Source organism: Malaya genurostris, chromosome 2, assembly GCF_030247185.1.
Source record: "Malaya genurostris strain Urasoe2022 chromosome 2, Malgen_1.1, whole genome shotgun sequence".
Lineage (NCBI taxonomy): Eukaryota > Metazoa > Arthropoda > Insecta > Diptera > Culicidae > Malaya > Malaya genurostris.
Genome location: NC_080571.1, coordinates 328,501,807 through 328,525,172, shown reverse-complemented (window position 1 = coordinate 328,525,172; position 23,366 = coordinate 328,501,807). Strand labels below are relative to the sequence as shown.

Below are 23,366 nucleotides of genomic sequence, written 5' to 3'. Positions count from 1 at the left end.
TTTAACATTATCACACCAAATTTGAGTTTTTCTTGCATTTTTAATAAATTCACTAAAAATTACTAAAACTCTTTCAGAAGTTATCACGATTTTCTAACAATTTATTAAATGCGTTGGTCTTATACCTACATGAATTATAAATAATTTTTTTGAGGTGCCTAATCATGTGGACACTACCGCATTTTATGCACAAATTCTTGGAGTAACCCCAAAACTCATTGATCAGTTGATCTGATATGGAAGTATTTAGGATTCTGGAAAAGTTAAACTCTTCACTAATTAACAGGGTCTGATTTACTTAGAAACCTGACACACTAAAGAAGAATTTAAGTAGAATTCGAAATACGTATCTGTGATGTGACGTCTTTTATACATGTTTTTAAAAGTGTTGTTGTGATACATACTGAATGTGTATAGTGACGTAATATACTTATAGTAGAATTCAATTGTTAAAAAAATTTTTATTCTATCGTTAAACTCTTGCAACGTTCGGTAGTTATAGGGTAATGAGTGACTAAAATTTCAAACTGTCATTTAAAAAAACGGTCATTAAAATAATGTCATGATAACTAAAACCACCGAAGAATATTCCTGCAAAAAAAAAACAAATGTGAATTGATGAAAAAAAAGATTTTTTCACATTATTTATTTTACAAAGTAGAAAGATTTCATTTTACTTCTAAATGGGGTAAGCACGTTTTGTTTTAAACAATCGAGATTTTATAAGGCTTAGCAAAGATTCATAAATCCAAAGCTTCAAACAAATTATTAATCAGATTGACTCTGTATTACTGTGAAACTGCCCAAAAGTCACGGCTGGTCGTGAAATCCAATGAGGCTACGAACTATGGATGTATTATTAAAGATATAATCTTAAGAATGCAATCAATTGCATTTCAAATGATCAGTACGAATGTCTTCGCTTCAGTTCTAAGAAATAATATCACAGAAACAAATTTCCAAGAATTAAGATACACTATTACAGTAAAGCCTAAGTTCAGATATTTGTTCAATGCTGTTTTTTTTTTTGTTTAGAGTCAATACTTTGAACAACGAGAAACAATCTCTCTTTGCTCAAAGTTTGGTTCCGCGACATGACAATTGAGTTAGATTTTTTGTACAAAACTGTGAAGTTTACCCTATACACGAATGAATGTAAATATATAAGCACGCAGCCAAACTGACACAGACTGGCAACATTGAATCAGCTGTTGAGAATGGCAAGTGAAACGTCAAAGTCATGATTTATTTGTTTTTATTGCCTTTGTTCCTTAATTCTGCCAATGGTTTTCCGTGAAACCTGATACTAAAAATCAACGCGAATTACATGAAAAAAAACTAGTTTTTCTCACCGGTGCCGCTATATTTTGAATGTAGACAAATTGCGTACGTTTATTCTAATATGTGTTGAGTAGACTATATAAGCTGGGCCTTAGAGAAGTGTTCGTTGTTTTCTTGACCTATATGTTTACACAAGCAGTCGGGCGTGTAATAAAGCGGTGATATCATCAGCGGATTCCAGGTATGCCGCCAGAGAAAGACATCATTACCAAAGGCTGGGAGAAGTTGGACGACGAAGTTATTATTAAGGATGTAGCCACTAAAGGCAAACACGTCCAGCTCTGCATTACCTATCTGGCCGAAAAGAATGAGTTGACACATACCGAAGCAAGGAATTATTTTCTTCAGAAGGTAAGAATAACGCCCCTGTTTTTGTTTTATTTATATTAGAATTTTTATTGAACTGCAAAGATAATAGACACCCAGTGATGAAATTTCGGTATTTAATTATTCCGGTATCAGTTCAGTATTTACTTCCTGAAGTAAACTACAGAGTTTTGCCAATGTTGAGCTTGAGCAAATAAAGTTGACAACAACAACAAATGATATGAATGAGGTCTCTTTTATAATCTTTAGCATTATCTTAAGCCTCACGTCACCCATCAGCACCGCATTGTTGTATGCGTGACGAAGAAGTTTGAATACAATGTGTGTAGCATTTAGGTCATTTTACTGTGCCAGGTCCTTGCTCAGTTCACTGTACTGAGCTAGCTGATGAAAGGCTTATCAGAACGCGGCATGGCACAGCTGTTCGGTAAAGCTCACGACGACGCTTTAGTTGCCACTTACCTACGTGTGTTTCAGTGGCGTACAACGATGGCTTACTTGAATTGATAATATTGCCAGATGGATTCTGGCTTTACATGCCATCCAGATAGATTAAGGCGAGCAGCCTACCTGTACTCGATTACTAAATACACAGGCTTAAAAAATTTGTTATTAGAACTCGAAAGGTTGAATTCGAAGTAAACAAAACAGGTAGATGAGTCGAACAAGGTGAAAAATACCTGTCCGTATGTAACTCATTAGGCATCAAATAAGATTTAAAAAAAATTGTTCCGCTTACTTTAGTTGTAGTCCATTTCTTTGTACAAAGAAAGTTAAACATATTTATGAGCTGAACAGGTAGTAACAAGATGTCAAATGTCAGTGATTGATCAATAATCAAAATGACAAATTCAACATGATTTCAATTGCTAACCTCTTATCACTGAGCTTCAGGCAAAGACGCAACTTCCACGACTATGTGTGTGATTATTATTTTCCACATCCATCTTTGCGACCAGATGGCGCCCATACAAATAGGAACATTGAAACGTTGTTCAAATAACAGAACTATTTTACAAATCAGCTTATCCAATCAGAAGTTAGCAGGTTACTAAAGAATTTTCGAAGCACTCCATTTTTCACTGTTTAAAATTCTATACATACAGTATTTTTTCTTCAAGTTTGCTGTGATTGGCCATCCGTCGTAAGACAAATTAAAATTAGCTTAGCTTGCAATAATAGAAAATCCGCCCAATACCAGTTCACCGGTCGGAATCGTGCCGCCTATCAGTTTCCAGTGACTATTTTTGTACTCTCCTCTCCTTGTCGTACGACTCTTCGTCGCAGATGTTCTTGCAATTGAAGCTTCCTGCTTCAATAGACTCATGATGCTCGCCATTAACGGTTTGTGCTTGCTCGCATCCACAGGTTAACGCGTACGTTCATCGGTTGCTGACAAACCGACAGCTCTACAAGGCGGAACATATTCTAGCCAACATCAATTGGGTGTCGAAATATGTGTTCTATCAAATCGCGGCGGAAACGAGTGACTACGACCTGAGGGCCTATATTCGGGAGCATTTGGCCAAAACTATCGAAAACTATAGTGGCGAATCCGGCGAAGAAAGACTGATCGAGGCCAACTGGAGGGTGTACTGCCTGCTCAAGGGCAACGTGCGCCAGTTGGCTGAGTTACTTCGTGAGCTCGACAGTGGCTACAGTGTGCTGGAAATCGAAACCATGTCATTCAATACGTTCTATGCCAAGGAGGAAGCGTACCGAAATGCGGTCGCACTGGATTTGTTTTTCAAGAATCAAGGTGAGTAGTAATTTTGTGATGAAATCCGTCTCTAAGAGATGATGTAAGTTTTAATAGCTTTTCATTCAACATCTACCATGTGCCGTGTCTTATCAATGCCGAACAATTTTTAGTTGGCACCTCATAGATCGGGTAGATTGTTAGTAATCTCATCGTGATTACATTCTACGTGTCAAAGTTCATGCAATACGTTGTATTTCGAGTGACTGATTAGCATTAGGATTTAGGATTCTGACTCATTTTTTGCCGCTCTAATAAAAACTAAACTGAATGAAATCAGTAGACAGTATGGCTGTTTTGAATGTGAAAATATTGACTAAATACTGCATTGGTATAGTCGTGCACTTTCGCCCATACACGTATTTCAAGTTGCTTACTATTAATGACAAAACTGCATTTGATTGGTATAAGTTAAATATCGAATTAAAGATGTTCCTTTCTATTTGCTGGAAATACACATAGTCTATAAAAATCTTGATTTTCGAATCAGCGTTTCTTTGAAACTCTGACAAAGTCTGCCAGAGCGTTTTCCAACCAATAATAATCTATAGAACTAATCGCTAATACAACACCTAGTCATTGACACGAAAATGTCTCTTATCATGCATGGAATCCTACCGAGATCGATTTGTATAAATTTGTTCAGTTCCTTCAAGGGGGGCTAAGCCGTTATCAACACTGCTTAGTGTAGCAAAAACTTCTTCATTTGGAACACATGTACCTAATTAATTACATAATACTATTTATAGATATGTGATTATTATAAATTTTGAATCTGGAAATTGTACCAGAAGAAGGCAACCCAAGTAGTATTTTACTCGTGCTTCAAATATAGAAAATCATCTACTTATCCCCCGGGAATGCCAGTAATTTGGTCCTCGAACTTGACCAATAATTTAATGGTAGCTTTTAAACATGCCTAAACTAATTGAAATCGATTTAGTCATCTCCGAAAAAATGAGCCGACAGAAAAAAGAATTCATCTTGTCCGTTACGTCACTAATACCATTATATTTCCGGGACCTCAAGTGACAGCAATTTGAGCTTCATTTTTTTTTTAAATGAATAGCTTTTTTCATGATTACGTTTATTTCTTAAGGTAATTTACATAAGTTTTTCTTCGCAGTAGCTTTCCCGATAATAGCTTGTTGAAATAGGTTTAGACATATATGTGGAGAAAAAAATCTTTTACATTTTCCGAAAATTTCGTCGAGATGAGATATATAATAATTCTATATCTTTTCAACAGAGGAAAGCAAAACTAAAACGTGAACGTATATCGATTTCAAATTTGGTATTAAAACTGTTCGAAATAATAGAAAGCGGGTAATATCAGAGACCAAACCGGATACGAATGAAACTCATACGCTTCCTTCACACTTCCCAATATCGAAAATCGTTCTCATTGAATCAACCCAGGTAAATTATTGCTATCATATCGACCGATTAAACCATTATAGAACAGAATGAAATAAGCGTATAGCGCTATGAAAAATCTGTAATCCGCTTTCAAACCAATATATTCAAATAAGTTTATCAGGGCAACTGGCTACCAAGCAAAAAATCATTGATTTTTTCTTGTAATAATTTGAAGTGTGATGCGTAACCTAACTAAAAATCTACTATCGAATATCAGTAACGGTCGTATATTTTTTTGACGAAAAAGTACATTTTGCGTAAAAATCAAGAAAAAAACAGAACATAGACTTTGAAAAAAGGGACGGGTGAAGGTATAGTCGATGCCTTTATGCCCCGTTTACACTTCTGCTGGCTGCCAGCATAATTCGTTTGCGTAAAGTGGATCGATATAAATTATGACAATGTTGATTTAAGTACTCAAAGGATATATTTCATGGTTGTTTATAATTTTTACAAATTTTACCAGCATGAAATTGCCAGCAATAAAGTAAACATTGCCAGCTGCTGGCTTGCCAGTACACTGGCTTCAGCATGCTGGCAACCAGTACAAGTGTAAACGCTACATTAACGCAGCCCACCTGGGTTCGATTCCCAACCCCGCACATAAAGCTTGCTTCAGATAGAATTGGAACAAAGACAATTGCCTGTATTTCAGTTGTTTATTATTGAATTCAAGATCTTTTTTATACAAATGTAGAGTTTTCTTCATACTTTTAAGAAAAAATACGGATAAAATTATTCGTCACGGCTCATTAGGCGCCGCACACCTTCTTCAACTATCGTTTTAGCTATCTTATTCCACCAGGTCGTCATCCGATTGATGTCTCTGGCAACCTTTTCCTTTGCCTTGAGTCTCCTCTTGATGATTTCCCAGTATTTCTCAGTAGGGCGGAACTGGGGGGCAGTTGGGTGCGTTAAGGTTTTTCGGAACAAACTGGACCCCTTTCTCTGCATACCATTCTTAAACGACTTTGCTGTAACGACTGTAATTTTGCCACAGCTCCAAATGCCCTGCTAAATCATAAATTTTCTTGCAAATTTGTTGGCAAAAACAATATTAAATTTGACTGGAACATCCCCAGTCATAGGTTTCATCGTCCATCAGGAGACACCCGTCGAACTTGGTCAACACCTGGTCATATAGTTTCCGAGCTGGAATTTTAACCACACTATTCTGTTTTATGGTCCGATTTGGCTGTTTGCTAGCTCGATACGACTTGATTCCTTCCCGGAGTCGAGTTCTCCTCTCCCGGTACTATGGGCAGCACCGAGTTTTCTGGTCAAATCACCGACAGATTAGGATTCCTCTTAATCGTCTTCAAAATCTTACCACGCAGTTTCCGCTCGACAGTTCCACTCCGACGATTGGCTCAAGGCTTCCGAATCGTCGTCAATGTTTCCTTATACCGTTTGATAACGCGCCATACGATATTTCTGGGCAATTTCAGCTGTTTAGCTAGCCAATGGATTTTCCACAATGGATTTTCCAAACAACTGTGCACAATTTTTTGCCTTCTTTCAGCTTCCTTGTTGATTGTTTACAAAGTACAGTCTATGTGTAGAAGGTCAAAAATCATACCACAATATGAGCAAAAGTTTGTTCCAATTCTAAGTGAAGCAAACTTTAGGGTGAGAAAGATTTTCCACACCGAAGAGGCGAATGACCTTAAGGTGTTAAAATATCTATAATTGAAACAAAAAAAAACGCTTTACTAATTGAACGATCCGTTACAAATCATATGTCGGCTCTTGCAGTTCTTCGACCCCGATCCATTTTCTTTTTCTCATATAGAAAGATTTCATATGCAATAGCTTAGAAAAACGGATTTTCAACTGAGCTCGTGATCGCATGGCCGATACACCATTCGATTCAAATCGTCAAGATCAGAAAATGTCTGTGTGTGTTTGAGTGTTCGTATGTGTTTATGTATGTGCGCGTTAGTAACAAAAAGTACACCAAACTGAACCGATTTCCACAAACTTTGATACAAAACAAAGAGCTTCCGCACTGCTAGGCTGCGATCGAACTTTATTCGGAGTACGATCGGCAATAAATTTCCAATCTGCCAAGATATACCCTAAATTGTATCGATTTGGTGGTCTTGATGATGAACGACTGAACGAGTTCCATTGATTTTCGTGAACTCGGTTATTGAAGTACATGAATTATCGACCAAAGAGTCCGAAATGGAACTCACATTGATATTTTGGTTATGACTAGAAGAATTTAAACAAACTAAGATATTGAATTTTACCAGGATATGATTTCCAGCTCCGGAAAATTGAAAAAACATTTCAACGATAACATTATTTCGATAAATGGACCGGTGAATTGGCCTCCGCGTTCCTGTGATTAGACGTCACTCGATTATTTTTGTGGCGATACGTGAAGTCATTGGTTTATGTGGATAAACCAGCAACGATTGATGCTTTGAAAACCAATATTCATGATGTCATTACGCCCTCGAATGCTTGAAAAAGTGGTCGACAATTGAACCTCCAGAATGACCTTTGAGAAAAATAGTTGTGGTGGCCATATGCCCGAAATCATACTTAAATGTTAACTGCCAAAAAATTATCTACCAGATAAAAAATATTGGCATGTGTTTTATTTAAATTTCAAATTTGCAAGCTCTTAAAAAACATCCTTCACAAGAATCGACTTTTGTTTCAGATGTCTTTTTGTCAGTTTTTTTCTGTACTATCCGCGATTTATAATGATTCGACCTGTCTTAATGTAATCTAACATACACAGAAAGAAAAAATGAAACTTACACGACATGTAAACCGATAGTACTATAAAATAGACACCAGTTGAAACGAAAATCTGATTTAAAACCATGATTGATGTAAGATTACATTAAAATTCATTTAGTTTTTTATTGAACAAGACTGTATATTTACAAACCGCTTCGTTTTGTAATGTAAATTTCCATTCAATTGCCTGCTCCAAAAATGTGCATGAAAATAAATGTAAAATCACAAAATATTTTTATCTGCGTATGACGGATTGGCATCATTGGCAATAATCAATCGTCAAGACCAACGGTTTGAAGGAATTCAGCGTTGAAATGTTCTTTCAATAAGTCGATTGTTTCGGCCGCAGTATGACAAGTGGCACCATCTTGTTGAAACCACATTTGGTCCATTATCTTTAAAAATTGGTAACAAAAATTCATGGATCATGGTTCTGTATCGATTTCCATTTACGGTAACGCGTCATCCTTCCTAATTTTTAAAGCAATCAGGACCGTACCCAACATTTATCGGGATGCATCGGTTATTCTTCGATGACTTGGCATCCAAAAGAGTGATTGTAGACCGAAATTTGATAGTTACATTCTTTATGATGGTCTAAGACGGACGATTATGTGCACCATAAAATTCACCGATTTGGAAGCGTTGTTCTAAAGTTAACCTATTCATGATGATTTGCCAAACATTACTGAGTAGAGACGTCACTTTACACTGTCAAAACAACTTTCAAACAATAGAGTAATCCCCATTAAAAAACAAACCTCCTTAAAACATCCGTTGGACGGCTATAAAAACAATCGGCACCAAGAAATTCGAGCATGGCAAAAAAAATACACAAGGCCCTCCTATTTCTAGTATCATTTCCAGCACGCCAAACAGTAACAGACACACTACAAAATGTAAAACGTCGCTTATTTTATAAGTATCTATGATCATTCAGGGGTTAGCCAAATTTTGTGCTAGGGCTCATAACCGGTTTTCAATATTAAAGCCGGTCAGAAATAGTCGAAAACACGTTTTCGTTCGGCACGTCAGTATAGACATTGCATTCCGATGCAAAACAAAAAAGTGTTCTGTAAATAGCAGAAACTTTACGTCTTCTTAGCGATTCAAATTGAACTGTCGAGTTTTGCATTAAGCAATTCAATTTGAACTGCTTTGCACTGATGAATCAAAGACGAAACGTAAACATATTGAAGTAACTATGAGTTTCTAAAATATATCTCGAGTTCAAAGCTAACTGCTGACCAACGAAGTCTTGAAGCTAGCACTCACGTAACACATGAAAGAAACAGCATTCTAAATAATTTTGTCTATAAAACAATCTTTTAATCGTCTATTAAACTGTGCATTGTTACCAACCAGGAGAGGAATAACGAGTTGGTCTAAAATACAGTTGCGTCATACGTCATTTTAATTGAAGCCAAAATGGAAGGTCAAGGTTAAGATTAAATTTTAATGCATCCGGGAAGTTCAAACGAGAATTCGAAAACGGAATAGTAAAACAGTACTTACATTTGTATATTATATGCAGCTTCTAGGTGATAACAATAAAACCATCTACCTTTTACCTACTTTTTTGGTTACATTTACTTAACTGTTATTGAAGCGCACTTTTTCCAGAAATTCTCTTCTGTTGTCACATTCGGCAAATCTGTTCCGTTCCCGTTGGACATCCTCTGCATATGGGACTTTTTTTGTGAGCCGCTGCTGTCAAAAATTATTCGGTTCCACAATGTGGCGGTTATCGTTCACAAAAGTCAAAATATTTACACAACGTAAACATCAAACGTCGGTACCAGTTATCAGATTAAAAATGCTTAATTAAAACCATATACAATGGCGTACGACCAGTTCGTCGCAAGCTTAATTGGTTTCATAATGACCCAAAACGAAGATTACGTCCCTTCAGGGCAGGATTCAATTACACTAATAAATCAATCCATTGCTGCAATTAATCCGCTTTTATTCTCGACGATGGCCTGTTTTTCGTACGAGTCGCGAGGAAATCTCTACCGTTGCGTCGTAATATGCGTCAAACTCGAATATAACGAAAGAGCAAACTCCACCAATCGTCGATACCCGGCTATTATTACGTTCATTCAAGTGTACATTATCAGTGTTCCTTAACCTACAGAAAATCCACTGTTTCTTTTTGCAGCTATTTTCGTGTAATCAAAGTTTGTGATGATTTTGTATACCTTCATCTTTTTCCAGAAACGGAGATCTCCCCTCTACTGGACAAGTATACCGTGTGGAGCTATCTGTTGAAGAACAACATCGATAACTTGATCAAAATATGGATACAAATCAACGCATGTCAGCGATCGCTGCCGGAGCTGACTCAGAACCCGACGAGCTACTCAGCTGATATGGCCAAAATCAAAATTGATATTTACGACGATCCACGGTTCAACGAACGCTTGCGGCAGCTGTTCGGACGGTGGGAGATCAACGATTTCATGGTGTCCCAGCTCTCTAACCAGAAAAGTATGTGCCGGAATGAAGTTCTGTTGAATGCACTGGCCAGCTACGGGAAATTCGTAGACCATGAACGAACGGATCCACTGCAGATACTGAGTCGACTATTCACCACGCAAACGTTGGAGGTGAACAGGGCGTGGCTTGAGGGAAACGATTTCCGAGAGGCATTGACCGGGCATCTCGCCGAGGGAAAGTTGTTTCAGCTGATGGACCTGACAGTGGTCAGCAAGGATTATTTGAGAACTTTAGCGAATAATGCAAACTGTGATAGTAGAAGGGAGCTGGAAATGTTTTTACTGCTGAACGATCTTAAAAATGATAGTATTAATAAGGAAAAACTACTGGAGATTTCGAAAAAGTGTTCAAAGTATTTGACCAATGGTCAGGAAAATTTTTACGATGAAAACCCGATTGTATACCTATTTGAACATTTCCTTGATTCCAGCAATACAAATTTTCCCGAGGATATTGAAAGGTTCCGAAAATTGCCTCATTTGTATAACTTTCTCATAAGACTGAAAACTAATCCAACTTCATCAGTTTCCGTTCAAAGTTTGCTGGAACTACACGACCTTCCTAGTTTAGAAACTATCAGAGAAAATCTATTTGAAAATCGTGATGATGACAACGAAGATGAAGAAGCGATAACTCAACAAATGCTAAAAAAGCACGGAATCATCCCTTATTTTGCACATCCAGTGTTATGTGAAAAATATGCATCTACAGTGAAGCTCAACTATTTGCACTATATAAAACAGTACCGCTCTAGTTATGCATTATATCTGTTCTACTTGGAGCAACTACGATGCTATTCCCGAATAACACCATCTCAAATTAACACCGCTGCAAAATCAGTTGCAGAAATTGCCATAACGAATTTTCATGATACCAATTTAGTCACTCACTGTGTAGCCTTCATTGAAACTGTTGGCGTCGACAGCACGCGAACACGTGCCTACGTACGTTGTTTGAACATGATCAAAACTGCAAGCAGCCCGTCTAAGATCACAACTCGAGAACTGTTGCAGAAGTGTGAGGATGTGGTGGTGCACAAAGCGTGGAGTGATCCCGAGCTTCTACCTGATCTGGAAGCGATGACCATCCTATGTCGAACTAACCAACTGAAGTTCCCCGAACGGTATCTGCGGCAATTGCTTGATGACAACAATTGGTTCCGGTTTTTGCTGTTAGCTGAATACTTGGACTACCCTCAGGAGCAGATACTGGAACTTTGCATGACTGGTTTCCGCAACCAGATCCTGGGTAGCAACATAATGAGAGCAATCAAGTACTACGCGAAACCGGTGCAACGCCGAGCATCATCGCCATCATCGCAACGGAGACGTAACAGTGCAACACCCAAACGTCGACGGAAGGTGAGTTGATTGACTGATAAACATGTTACTGATTCGATCATTGAGAAATTTTGGGAGCGTAAGAACTTAATTGTTACGGGGATTTTGCAGTCCATTTCCGTTATTCGAGATAGCTTCCAAACTATAGAAACAGCTGGTTCAGCTTATCAATACTACTAAAATTAGGATGGATTAGAAAACTTTGAGAAATGAAAGCATGAAATTCGAGAATCTAAGTCAAAGTGATACATAAAAATCTTAACTTTTATCAGTGACATCAACAAAAAGACAGATTCCAAAATGGCTGATAAATGGAATAGCGATGATGCAAACTTGCGAATAAAATGCACCATAATTGAACCTGATAGACAAAACCTCCTTCAATCCGGGAAAAACTAGTCTGTTAATCGAACTACTCTAGTTGTACCGAAACAAAACGCAGAAAACAACCCCCATTTTAACATAACTCCGAATATGAATTTTCTCGATTGAAGTGTTTCTATTCTCAATCTTGTGTGTGGAGATTTATACTAGAGGCAAAAACAACCACTTATGTTTGTGTATTATTGAGAAAATCTGTTTAATCTGATATGTCAGTATTTAATAAAGCTTTCCTGATTTATTTCTAATCATTATAAACTAAATAGCTTTTGCTAAGGTAATCTCATAACCGCTATCAGTTCAAGTTTTCGTATTGCGCGTAGTAAACAAAACTAGAGTAGCTGCCGTTACGTGGTCGAATTTTCATGATTGGCCCCCAATTGATTTCGCTTCAAAATGTATTGAACGGGAAGATTTTGTGGCACTCAAATTATACATTAAACGAAATATTTTGAATTCGAGCTTATGAATCCAGCTTCGATTGTTCGGACGTGAAAAAAAATTTAGTCTACACGAAGATATTCGGTTGCACATTCATTGAGAAAAAAAAAACATAGTTACTCGGACGATTTAAGAATGTTTACTCAACTTCCGCTTGATAGTTGCCTAATTATTTTAATAGGATGAAATGGAGGACGAATTAAGATGGTTGTCGATGAAATCGATGTCGATAATGATCTTGTTGTCCTTTTCTCATATTCTGCCTTAGCAGAATTAAAACAAATCACCCTTATGCAATCAATCAATCGATAGTTGGCAAAAACTTTGAATAAAAAACCGGATAAAATTTTTATGCGGTTTTTTCATTCAAAATTGTTTTGTTTGGTTTCTGCAACTAAGATATTTTCAAACGATTTTTCCTTTACCAAATCTGTGACCGCGTTTTGCATTCAAAAACAATTAAGGTCTGAGGCCAGTGTGTTTTAGGGTGATTTAGAAGACTATTTTCACGCTTCAAACCTGATTTTCACAGAAAAGGAGACGAATATCAAAAAACCCAACTGAGAATCTCTTAGAACATCAACTTAGATTATTCTGTGAAAATTTCAGAATGATGTATTGACTTTAGCGGTTGGGAAAGTTTTTTTTCTGAAAGAAGAATTGTTTATTGAATATCTCGCCTTCAAAAGCATGGATCAAAAATCTATCCTGACAATGTCTAGATAATTTAATTTAGATGCGATTAGTGCATAAAAACATCTATGTTTTCGCGATAAAAATGAAGTGAATGTTATTTTTGTGAAGGTAAGTCGATTTCTTTGGCGGTGCCATTTTTTCTGCTCCAGTTTCCTGGTAACGTAACAAAAAATGAGAGAGAAATTAAATCGGTTCAGAAAGGCTGCCAAACATGCGGTAGCTTTATTGGATTTTATGTGATGTAGTCACAGTCCAGTAGGTCGCGTAAAACCACGTGGCTCGCTGTGCATATTACATTTCTCTCCATGCTCTCTCGCAAACGTGCAAAATGACTCTCGATGTGGCCGGATGGCCAAGAAAGTTTTGATATTTTCGGTTACAAGTTTGACTACATCACATAAAATCCAATGAAGCTACTGCTTGTTTATCAGCTTTTCTGAGCTATTCCTCTCTCAGAAAAAATGACACCGCCATAGAAATCGAATTACCTTCACAAAAATAATATTCACTTCATTTTTATCGCGATAACAGAAATGTTTTTATGCACTAATCGCATCTAAATTAAATTATCTAGACATTATCAGGTTAGATTTTTGATCCATGCTTTTGAAGGCGAGATATTTAATGAACAAGTTGAAAGACGGCGTTTTCAGCTATGCAATTCTTCCTTCAGAGAAAAAGACTTTCCCGACTGCTAAAGTCAATGAATCATTCTGAAAATTTTTAAGCGAGTTTTTCAAACTAAGTTGCACTTATCCGGTTTTTGCATTCAGCCATTCTTAACATACCCAAATATTGATTTGAACAACATTCCCAAATATTTTTTGTGTCCATTCGAAACACATATACTCAGTAGATTGCGTTTCGAAGAAAAATTCTAGAAACTGTAGAAGATTTCAAAGGTTAACCCGTCAAAAAGGTCAAGAAGTTTCCGTGTACTCTGAAGGTTATTTGTTTACAAACTGTCTAGTTTTTTTTAGCAATCGATTTGTACTACCGATGTATGCTCGTAAAATTCACGAGGTAAACTACATCATTCAGAAGGGGATATTTACCAGAATGCGATGTCTTCATGTCAAAACATGCGATAACGTTACAAAGTTTGCAAAGGATGAAATGTTTTCACGTTCATCGTGGAACAAGACTGACGTACATCACCCCTTACTTTATCGGTGTTGCGCTTTCAAGACGTCGAGGAACCACAATCGATTTTAACGTGGAACACATTTTTGTTTTCTATACAGGTGTACAAATTTGAAATTTAGGGAAGTAAAAATATAGAATGGTTTCGAACACCTACAGCTCAGTCAATTTCGTTCCGGGTAATAATAGTATTGTACCTTTCTGATTGGAAATAATTTGACGATATTTTTTAATAAATTGCGATCAGTGATTTATTACGCCTGATTCAGAGCTTTCAGCATTCTATCAATATAAACGAAATTATTACTAACTAGCTGACCCGTCGAACTTCGTCTCGTGCAAAAATTATTTCTTCGAATTTATGTTTTTTTGGACAGCATAATTGCCAAACGACTAAGTAGTTAGCGTTTCTCTCCATTATTTTGCTGATTACTTAAGCTACAATCAATGGGATTCGACACACATTCGCTTTAGATAAAAAAAAAACATCACCAAAAATAAATGTGAAATACTTCCGTTAAGCAAAAATTAAGGAAATGTACAGATTGTCATCTCATCCTTTGAATCAATGCACTGAACAGTGATCCCTCTCTAATGGCTTCGAAATAAAGTATATAATGTGCCACGTTTTCGCTTCCAGATATGATTCTTGCTTTCGGTAATCGATAAAAAAAAGCACACTAACCGCAGAATTTTGTATTGATAAACTTTCTTTTCTAGAGTTATTCATTGGGTAGTGTAGGATATATTCACAATTTGTATTTAGCTCAAGTATCCAAAATTTCGTAAAAAAAGATTTGGCTTAAGAAGCATACAAAGTAATTTAAGGAATTACTAATACTTGAATATTCACCCGAAGCAACAGAACAAACTTTGAAGCAGTTCCTTGTAAAGCTTTTAGAAGTTGAGAAAGTTTTCCCAGAAACTTTTCTGTGCGTCCAAGTTGCCAAAACGTGCCACGCGTACTTTATAGCTCTAATAAAGTGGATATTTTTCAGGTACTAGAATTGCTGGAAAAACCGACTTTCGAACGGAGTCTCGGAGACCAATAGTGTTATATACCATTCGACTCAGTTCGACAAGATCGGAAAATGTCTGTCTGTGTGTATGTGCACGGAACCACCCGCGATCCCATTTCAACCAGAATATTGGTTGATTTTCTGAATTCGATTGGTTAAAATTTGGTACAACTAATCGATTGTTGTTTTAACTAAACTGTCATTTTTGTTTTTCGATTAGCAGAAACAATAGTTGAAACAACTAATTTAACTGTTTGAAAAAAAAAATCACTGCTGATTTCAAGTGATCTTAACCAAGGAATAAATTATCATTACGAAATCAGAACTGATTTGATCTCTAAGTGATTTTGATTTTTGTATGATCATTGTCATGTCAAGTCGAGATCAGTAAGATCTAAATTCTAAAAAAATACTTCTGATTCGATCGGAAATGATTGATGTAGAAAAACGTTTTCAATCAGTAAAAGTGCCCGGAGGGACGAGTAAATTTGTGAAATTATTGAATTTACCTAAAATGAGTATTGAAAGATGATGCCTTAAACACATTAACATTTTAACATTAACATATTCTAATTTGTCACCAAATCTTTTTCATCTTAAACAAGGTTAGCTTTATCACAACACCGCTGCTAGATAAACACTTGTTATCATAAATTTCTCAAATCGAATGTACACAATTTCACCAAACGCTTTAACCATCGATGTTGTTTTCATTGACATTTTGAAGCGACGCGAACAGGTTTCAACTAAAAAAGTTGTTGATTTTGCATTGCGATTATTGTTTGGCTTTCAACTGTCTCCGGCATTTGACAGCATTCAAAACAACATATTTTTCAACTACATGAATATTTGCAAATCAAAAACCATATTGGTTGAATCAAAAAGAAATTAGTTAAATCAACTATCGCAAAAATCAAAAACTGCGATATCGCATTTTTATGATCGAAGGGTTCTCCGTGTTTGTGCACTTTTCGAAGATATTTTTACCGCTCAATTTTCTCAGAGATGGCTGAACCGATTTTAGCAGACTTAAGGATCGTTTGAAAGCTACTATTGGGCCATTGATCAAGTTCGAAGATCAAATGGCTGCGACTTCTGGTTCCGGAGATATGTTGGTATAAGTGACGTAACCGACAAACGCGTTGTTTTTTATCGCTTCAATGTATATAAGGGTGCCAATATTTTGGGATCACCTCTAATTTCGTTAAGCGCTATTGTTAAGTTTAAGTTTAACCACCTCGAAAAAAGTCCCCATGCAAAATTTGAGCTAAATCGGACATAGGTAAGGGGTGCTACCCGGCGGTTAGGGTTTGAAAATTTTCGATCTTGAAAAATTACCATAGACGGGAGTACATGAGATTTCCGAAATTGAAATTTGTTTAATGTCAAACGTCTTAGAATTGCATGAAACGTCAAGATTTGGTGTCATCTAAAAAAAATTTTTTTTTAAAGTCCCAGAAAGTCGATTTTTCGAAAAAAAGTCGATTTTTCGAAAAAAAAAAAAAAGTGTTTGATGAAACTACCCTGGGTCAGTTTCGGTTTTCTTAAGCGAAAGCGACATTAGGAAGCAATAATTTTGATACCCAATTAATCACGTGGCTCGAAATGGCGAATCACATGGATCAAGTATGCATGTGAAATCTCTACACAAAACAACTCGTTGCGCGCCAAATATTTTTTCAACAAACTAGTATTCTTTCCTTTGACGGCCAAACACTTTTGCAGCTCAAACATCTAGTATCTAACAAGCATAGGCGACTTTTTCAACGGAACATTCCATTTCCCATACCAAACATCTTATTATAAATACAGAGACTAGTTTTATGAGCAAAACTTTATCACTTCCAACAAAATCGCAAACTGGTAAAACAGTAACGCGACCACGAATCGCTACACTACGCAAGTGCTATAATTACAATAGCATACATTTCGGCTATTGCGGTTTCTATGCCCGGTGAAAACTGAACGGCGACCATAGTGAAAAATGGGTGGACAATATATTTCCTGATGAAAAAATCGTTTTAACTGTCGATCCGTTGGTTAAAAAAACAGACTTAGCGTTGGGTAAAGGCAATTGAAATTTTGAGTAGACATAATTTAATGTGTATTGTTCGCAATCTGTGAGTTGATTTTATCAGGTGCACGCTATCGGAAATAAAAGTTGAGAATCGCGAGTTTCACGGTTCCTGGTATCATGAAACGAACTGAAGAACGGCAGACTGTTGATTGGCAGAAAAGATCCAGGAAAAAGCCGATAACAATTACAAACAAATGGTTCAAACCGAATGCCTCAGTTCGAGGTGTGACTAAAACGTTGCTAGACTTTCGTGCAGAGTACCAAATCTCGAGCTGGACTACGTTGTTGAAAAACGCAAAAGCAGTTTTCTCCGTTAATGCTTGATGAATCTTCAATAAAAAAACGACAGCTTTTTCATCAAAATGTTCCAAACTGATATTGGTCTGTTGAATTTCCGCTCAACAACAGCGAATAAAACTGCATTTGCGTTTTTCGACAATGACTGTTTTCCTGAACCTTAAGGTTCAGAAGTCTCCAAACCGCGACGAGAAACAGAATACAGTCGCAAAAAGCTCTGCCCGCAAATTCTATGAACAGAAATTAGCACATTAACATCCGGACTTACGGAAAGCGGAGTACACTTTTCGTTGCCACAAGCACCATGCACTGACAGGTGTATTTGAAAGTGTGCCTCCAAAAGCGGATCCTCCTGAAGATTCGCTACGGCCCAATGATCTTTTGGTCGAATTTGGCATCATGTCACCACATGAAGGACGTGTTAGAGTGGTATAAGGCGAATGATGACGATTGCGTACCGAAAGATCTGTACATCTCAAACACTCTAGAACTGTGCACAAAAGAGAATATATCGAGCCATTGCGAAGAAGCATCTTCTAATGAAGGGTGTTTTAAGAGCTTGCTGATCTGAAATTGAAATAAAACACATGCCAAATAATGAAATAGCTGTTTGTGATCCTTCTTTCACTATACGGAAATTTGTCGTTTTAGTATTGCAAATCCCCCACGGCAAACCCAATGAATAAAGTTTGCTAAATCATACAATAAAATTCACTTAGTAACAGAGGATCAGATTACTAAGCATGTTTACGAGAATGCAATATAGAACCAAAAGTCAAGGCTCCAACGTCGCTACGTCACGCGATTTCCCCAGCAATTGTAACAAAACTTGAGTAAACATTATGAGTCTGAGTCAATCGAATTTAAATTAAGCTATAAGTTGTGTCATTAGACTGCCGTAAAATACTAGGCGACGGATGCTTGAGCAAAATGGGAAACTGATAACAACATCACTTGAAAAAATAAAGGTTATCGGCCTGCAAATTTTCTCTATGGCACTAACTCATTCTGTTAAATCGAATCTGCCTGACTGGCGCCGACACACAGACCACATAGATCTTATCACATTTTTTTTTGTTTGTGTCTCATCGTTTTCAGGCTAGCAACAACACCGTCGAGAGTCAATCAAGCGTCTCGAGCGAAAACGACAACAGAAACTGTTCGCAGCCGGTGATCTCGGAATCGACAATCGGTGCAGCGTACGATGGAACGCGTTTTCTGTGCGAACGCTACGATCAAGACTTGTTTGCCACAATCTTGTTGTGTTCGAATGAGACAAAAAATTGCAGTCGAATTGAGAGTACGGAGAACTGCCCGCTGCCCGATTTCGATAGTTTCCGACAGCTGATTCTGGGAAGTAGCATGGAACAACAAAGTTCCAATCATGCGTCTACTTTCGCTAACCTCTTGGATCGGGCGATACGACGCAAGTGGCCTCTGTTGGCTGTGCTGGCTGGAATGGTTTCCGAATCGAACCGAAAGTATTGCTGGCTCACATGGCTTATGATATCCGTGGAGTTTCCGTACACCGCGAACATAGAAAATCTACAGGAAACGTACTTTTTAGAAGATATCCTGGAGTATTGCATCCGAATGGGATTGGTACAAATTCTTCACGATAGCATTGCTTTGTTCTATCCGGAATCAAACCTCTTCAACATAGTGAAATACTTTGTCGAGACAACGGCGACCAACTTCTCCCAAAGTACCACCGACTTTCTACGCATGTTTCTTCAAAATGCAGATGATTGTGAGCTACTAGGATTCGGCAAACACGATCTAATCACTGGTTCCGTGAAGCTTCTTACAATCCATCTGGATTGTAACTTCGATTCGATCTACTATCAAATTCAGTTGCTAGAATCTTTAGTCGCTTCAGATATCGGTTGTTTCACGCAGCATATCGACTTTGCCTTTCTCCTGAAGATTAGTAACATTATACGAGACACTAGCATACGAGTTAACTTCATCGACTACTTCGAGCAAACGGATAAGTTGACCCAGGAGCTTCAGAAACTCTGCGAACGGTTGGTCACCGAAAATTATCATAAGCAAGCGATCGAATTGGCCGATCTTCTAGACTTTACTAAAGAATCGATCATATTCGAATACTGGACTAGTGCCTTCGAAGCCAGTGGTATTTGTTCATTTGATCAATACCGACACGATATGGAGAAGTATAACTTTGAACCAGAGTTGCTCCTGAATTTCTACATAAATATCGCCAGCGAACTCGAATATAGCGATTCCAGAAAATACACTGTTCTGAAAAAGGCCCTTGAATTGATACAGGAACGAGATCTTTACCCAAGCGAAGTATTCGATCGTGATCGCTTGGAATATGAGTTGGTCCAAGCTTATGTACAATGTTCTGAAGATCCGGTCAACTTGGAACTGTACCACTCGGATTTCTTCACCAACGTATACGAGAAGGATCGGTGTGTTTTGCATCACACCTTCCTGGAGCTGAAAGAAGTTGCCTGTATCGACGATCTGACCGTGTCCAATTTACGGCTCAACGAACCAGAGCAAATCATACGCTTGGATGCTCTAATCAATCGGTTGCTGGAAAAAGGAGACATCGTCCAAGCCCTCCGTTATCAAGCAATTTTTGAGCAGCGCCCGGTTGATTTGCACTTCACCGTCTTCTGTATGGCACTGGCGGAATCACTGGTTAGTTTATACAATCTGTCCAAGGAGGAAAGGTTACTGCTAAACGAGGACTATAAACGAGCTGCTAATCGTTTCCAGCGAAGGACCCTACGTTCCACCAGGATCAGCCAGAGTTCGATGAACAACTCCCTATGTTCACCGCTGAAGCCAACCCACAACGATTCGTCCGATACGAGCGCGTGCGCTTCGGAGTTCGAGGAAGTCCCACCCAGGGAGAAACAAAATATTTTTGAGGCGATCAATGTAAGTTATCTTGAATAAATTTATCATTCATTAACATTACACCAGCTGATCGAAAACTTCAATAGCAAATAGGTTTTATATAAAAATTATTTTCTCTCGTTCCAGACTCTCGGTGCCAAAATCAAGTACGGTCAAGAGCTGGCCCAGCGCATAGTGCTGACTTATCGGGTTGCCATGTATCTCGACAAAGAATACACCGAGATTTTGAAGATTCGTGATCCGATCGGGCTCCTCAGCGAGGTGATCCAGGAGGAATGCATTCAAAAGTTGGAAGTAGTTAGCGATATTATGACAGCTCACCGGTTGGACACTGCCACGGTTTCGGATTTTCTGGCAAATGAAATCGTAACGGCAGTGATCCGAACAAAGTACTATCTACTCCAGCATGCTTCGCCGGTGAGTAACGCAAAGCCAGTTGAAGAATTGCTCTGGGGCTACAACATAGACCGGGAGTTTCATCTGTTCCTCGAGCTCACACCGAATACAACGATGCTCGGAACGTTACTGCTACGTTATTGTGATGCAATCAAACATTACAAACGACTTGAAAAATCTCCTGAGCATGGCTCTCTTTCGAATTCAACTACGGACGAAACCGATCAAGAACTGCTAGAACAATTGAAAACTATTTTCAATGGTCAGATTTTATCGTTGAAAAAACAGAACACCATTATTGTTGCACTGTTGATCAAAGCTCACGATTGCTTCGTACATGAATGTTCGGTCGAGGGAATCGTAGAGGTTTTACAACGCTGCAAAGCACTGAATTCCATTTTGACGGGAGCAAAATCTTGGAATCTCATAGTGAAACTGCTTGTTGGTATCGGTCGGTACCGAGAAATGTACTACTGCTTCGAGACACTAATCAAACATGATCAGTTCGAGTCACTTCTCGGACAATTCGAAGAGAAACATACGAATGGTCTCAAGGCTGCTATCATCTCGTATCTGCACGGGCACTGTCCGGATCGAAAGGAGTACTTCCGACTGGCTGCATTACACTTTCTAATGTATAAGGAGACTGCTGAAATGTATGAAACTGAGGCCAAATCTACAATCGCTAAAGTCCTATCGACGCACGAGCAAACGTCAAACTCTTCTTTAGCGAGCGGAGGTTTGAAAGTGACCATTCCCAGGTTGGAATGTACGGCGCTAGTACTTTCCGAGTTAAATTGTGCTATGGAAGCGTATATGCATGCGGCAGAAAATTATCTTCTGGACAATAAAATGAGCTCTGCTCAAAGAACTGCGAGCTACGCGGAACTCGTCGCTCTTCAGATTTCATTGATCAATCAGGAATTGAGCGGAAAGGCCACATACAACGACAATACCTGCATATCGATTCTTAATATCAAGAATGATGAAAAAGGATTGAATCTGACTTATTACATCAATCATATTCTAAGGTAAGCAGTTTTTTACCATCTGCAATAATGAAATAACAACTAATCATCACATTTTTCTACAGTATTCCACAGGCACTGATAATCGGTCGAAATTACGATTGTGAAATCAACTGGACTACTGCACTCTATCAACACTTTATCATCAACGGAGAAGCCCAGTACTTGGAAGATTATCTCGATCGTATGCCACTGACCGATGTGATGATCGAACATCTGGTCAAAACCTTCCAGCTGGAACCGTGCGTTACACTGGAGATGGAACGGGCGGTTGCCGCACTGGTCGAGCTTGTGGAATCGGTAACCCTCAAGTATCGGCTGGCATCACTGTTGGGCCTGAAGCGAACCCTACACGAACTGATCAACGAAAATAGTTTATACTACCTAAAAGATTGTGATTATGGACGGAACGAACATATTGCTAGCGGTAGCTGAGAGGATTTGAATAGTGTTCCATACGATCGTTTATGATTAGTATTGAATGGTTTAGCAAGTAATTCAAATGGATCAATTTTAAATAATTATTCGTTATAATTAATCCATTTGCGGATCATTATTTGTATATATGTAATTGTAATAAGCGTCGTTCGCAATATATCGGTTGTTACATGAAAGATAAATTTATTGTTTTTTGTCAATCACACTCGAGCCCAGAATTCTCCGGCAAGACAGGAGGTTGGTGCAGGCCTAACAAGCCGCCCGGAAAACACATGTCACGTACGATCAAAAAAGAAATACGACTCGGAATAATCGGCAAAGACCTACGCAACGAACAAAGGACTATAATTGGAAGCTTGACACATGGAACTGCAAATCGCTTGGCTCCCCAGCATACGACCGAATGCTGCATGATGAGCTTCAAATCCGCGGCTTCGATGTCGTAGCACTGCAGGAACTTTGTTGGACGGGACAGAAGGTGTGGAAAAGTGGGCATCGAGCGGCTACCTTCTACCAGGGCTGTGGCACAACCAACGTTCTAGGAACGGGATTTGTAGTGTTGGGCAAGATGCGCCAGCGCGTGATTGGGTGGCAGCCAATCAGTGATAGAATGTGCGTATTGAAGATCAAGGGCCGTTTCTTCAATTACAGCATCATAAACGTGCACTGCCCACATGAGACGAGACCCGATGACGAGAAGAAAGCATTCTACGCGCAGCTGGAACGAACCTACGACAGCTGTCCACGGCGGGATGTAAAACTCGTCATCGGCGACATGAATGCTCAGGTAGGCCGGAAGGCAATGTACAGACCCGTGATCAGGCTGGAGAGCCTGTACGCGGTAACAAACGACAACGGTCAACGATGCGTAAACTTTGCAGCCTACCGAGGAATGATAGTTCGAAGCACCTTCTTCCCCCGCAAAGATATCCACAAAGCCACCGAGAGATCACCTGATCAACTACTTACAACTCACTTACCGCAGATTCCCAGCCTCTGATCTGTCGGAGATAAGTGAGGAGATTGGCAAGCTGAGGAACAACAAAGCCGCGGGCAATGACCAGTTGCCAGGCGAGCTGCTCAAACATGGAGGAGAGGCACTGGCTAGAGCGC

General features: G+C 38.5%; 1 protein-coding gene across 1 annotated transcript; it reads left to right on the top strand.

Moving 5' to 3' along the window:
* Positions 1 to 1,268: 1,268 nt before the first annotated feature.
* On the top strand, positions 1,269 to 22,424 carry LOC131431475 (spatacsin). Its single transcript, XM_058597206.1, has 6 exons — positions 1,269 to 1,692; positions 3,037 to 3,427; positions 9,821 to 11,463; positions 18,595 to 20,412; positions 20,518 to 21,818; positions 21,881 to 22,424. Exons 1-6 carry the CDS (start codon positions 1,525 to 1,527, stop codon positions 22,248 to 22,250), a joined length of 5,691 nt encoding a protein of 1,896 aa, XP_058453189.1. The 5' UTR covers positions 1,269 to 1,524; the 3' UTR covers positions 22,251 to 22,424.
* Positions 22,425 to 23,366: the final 942 nt, after the last annotated feature.

Coding starts and splice junctions, on each gene's coding strand:
- LOC131431475 (XM_058597206.1), top strand. CDS start 1,525: ATGCCGCCAGAGAAAGACATCATTACCAAAGGCTGGGAGAAGTTGGAC. Junction 1,693..3,036: donor GGAATTATTTTCTTCAGAAG/GTAAGAATAACG, acceptor TCGCATCCACAG/GTTAACGCGTACGTTCATCG. Junction 3,428..9,820: donor TTTGTTTTTCAAGAATCAAG/GTGAGTAGTAAT, acceptor ATCTTTTTCCAG/AAACGGAGATCTCCCCTCTA.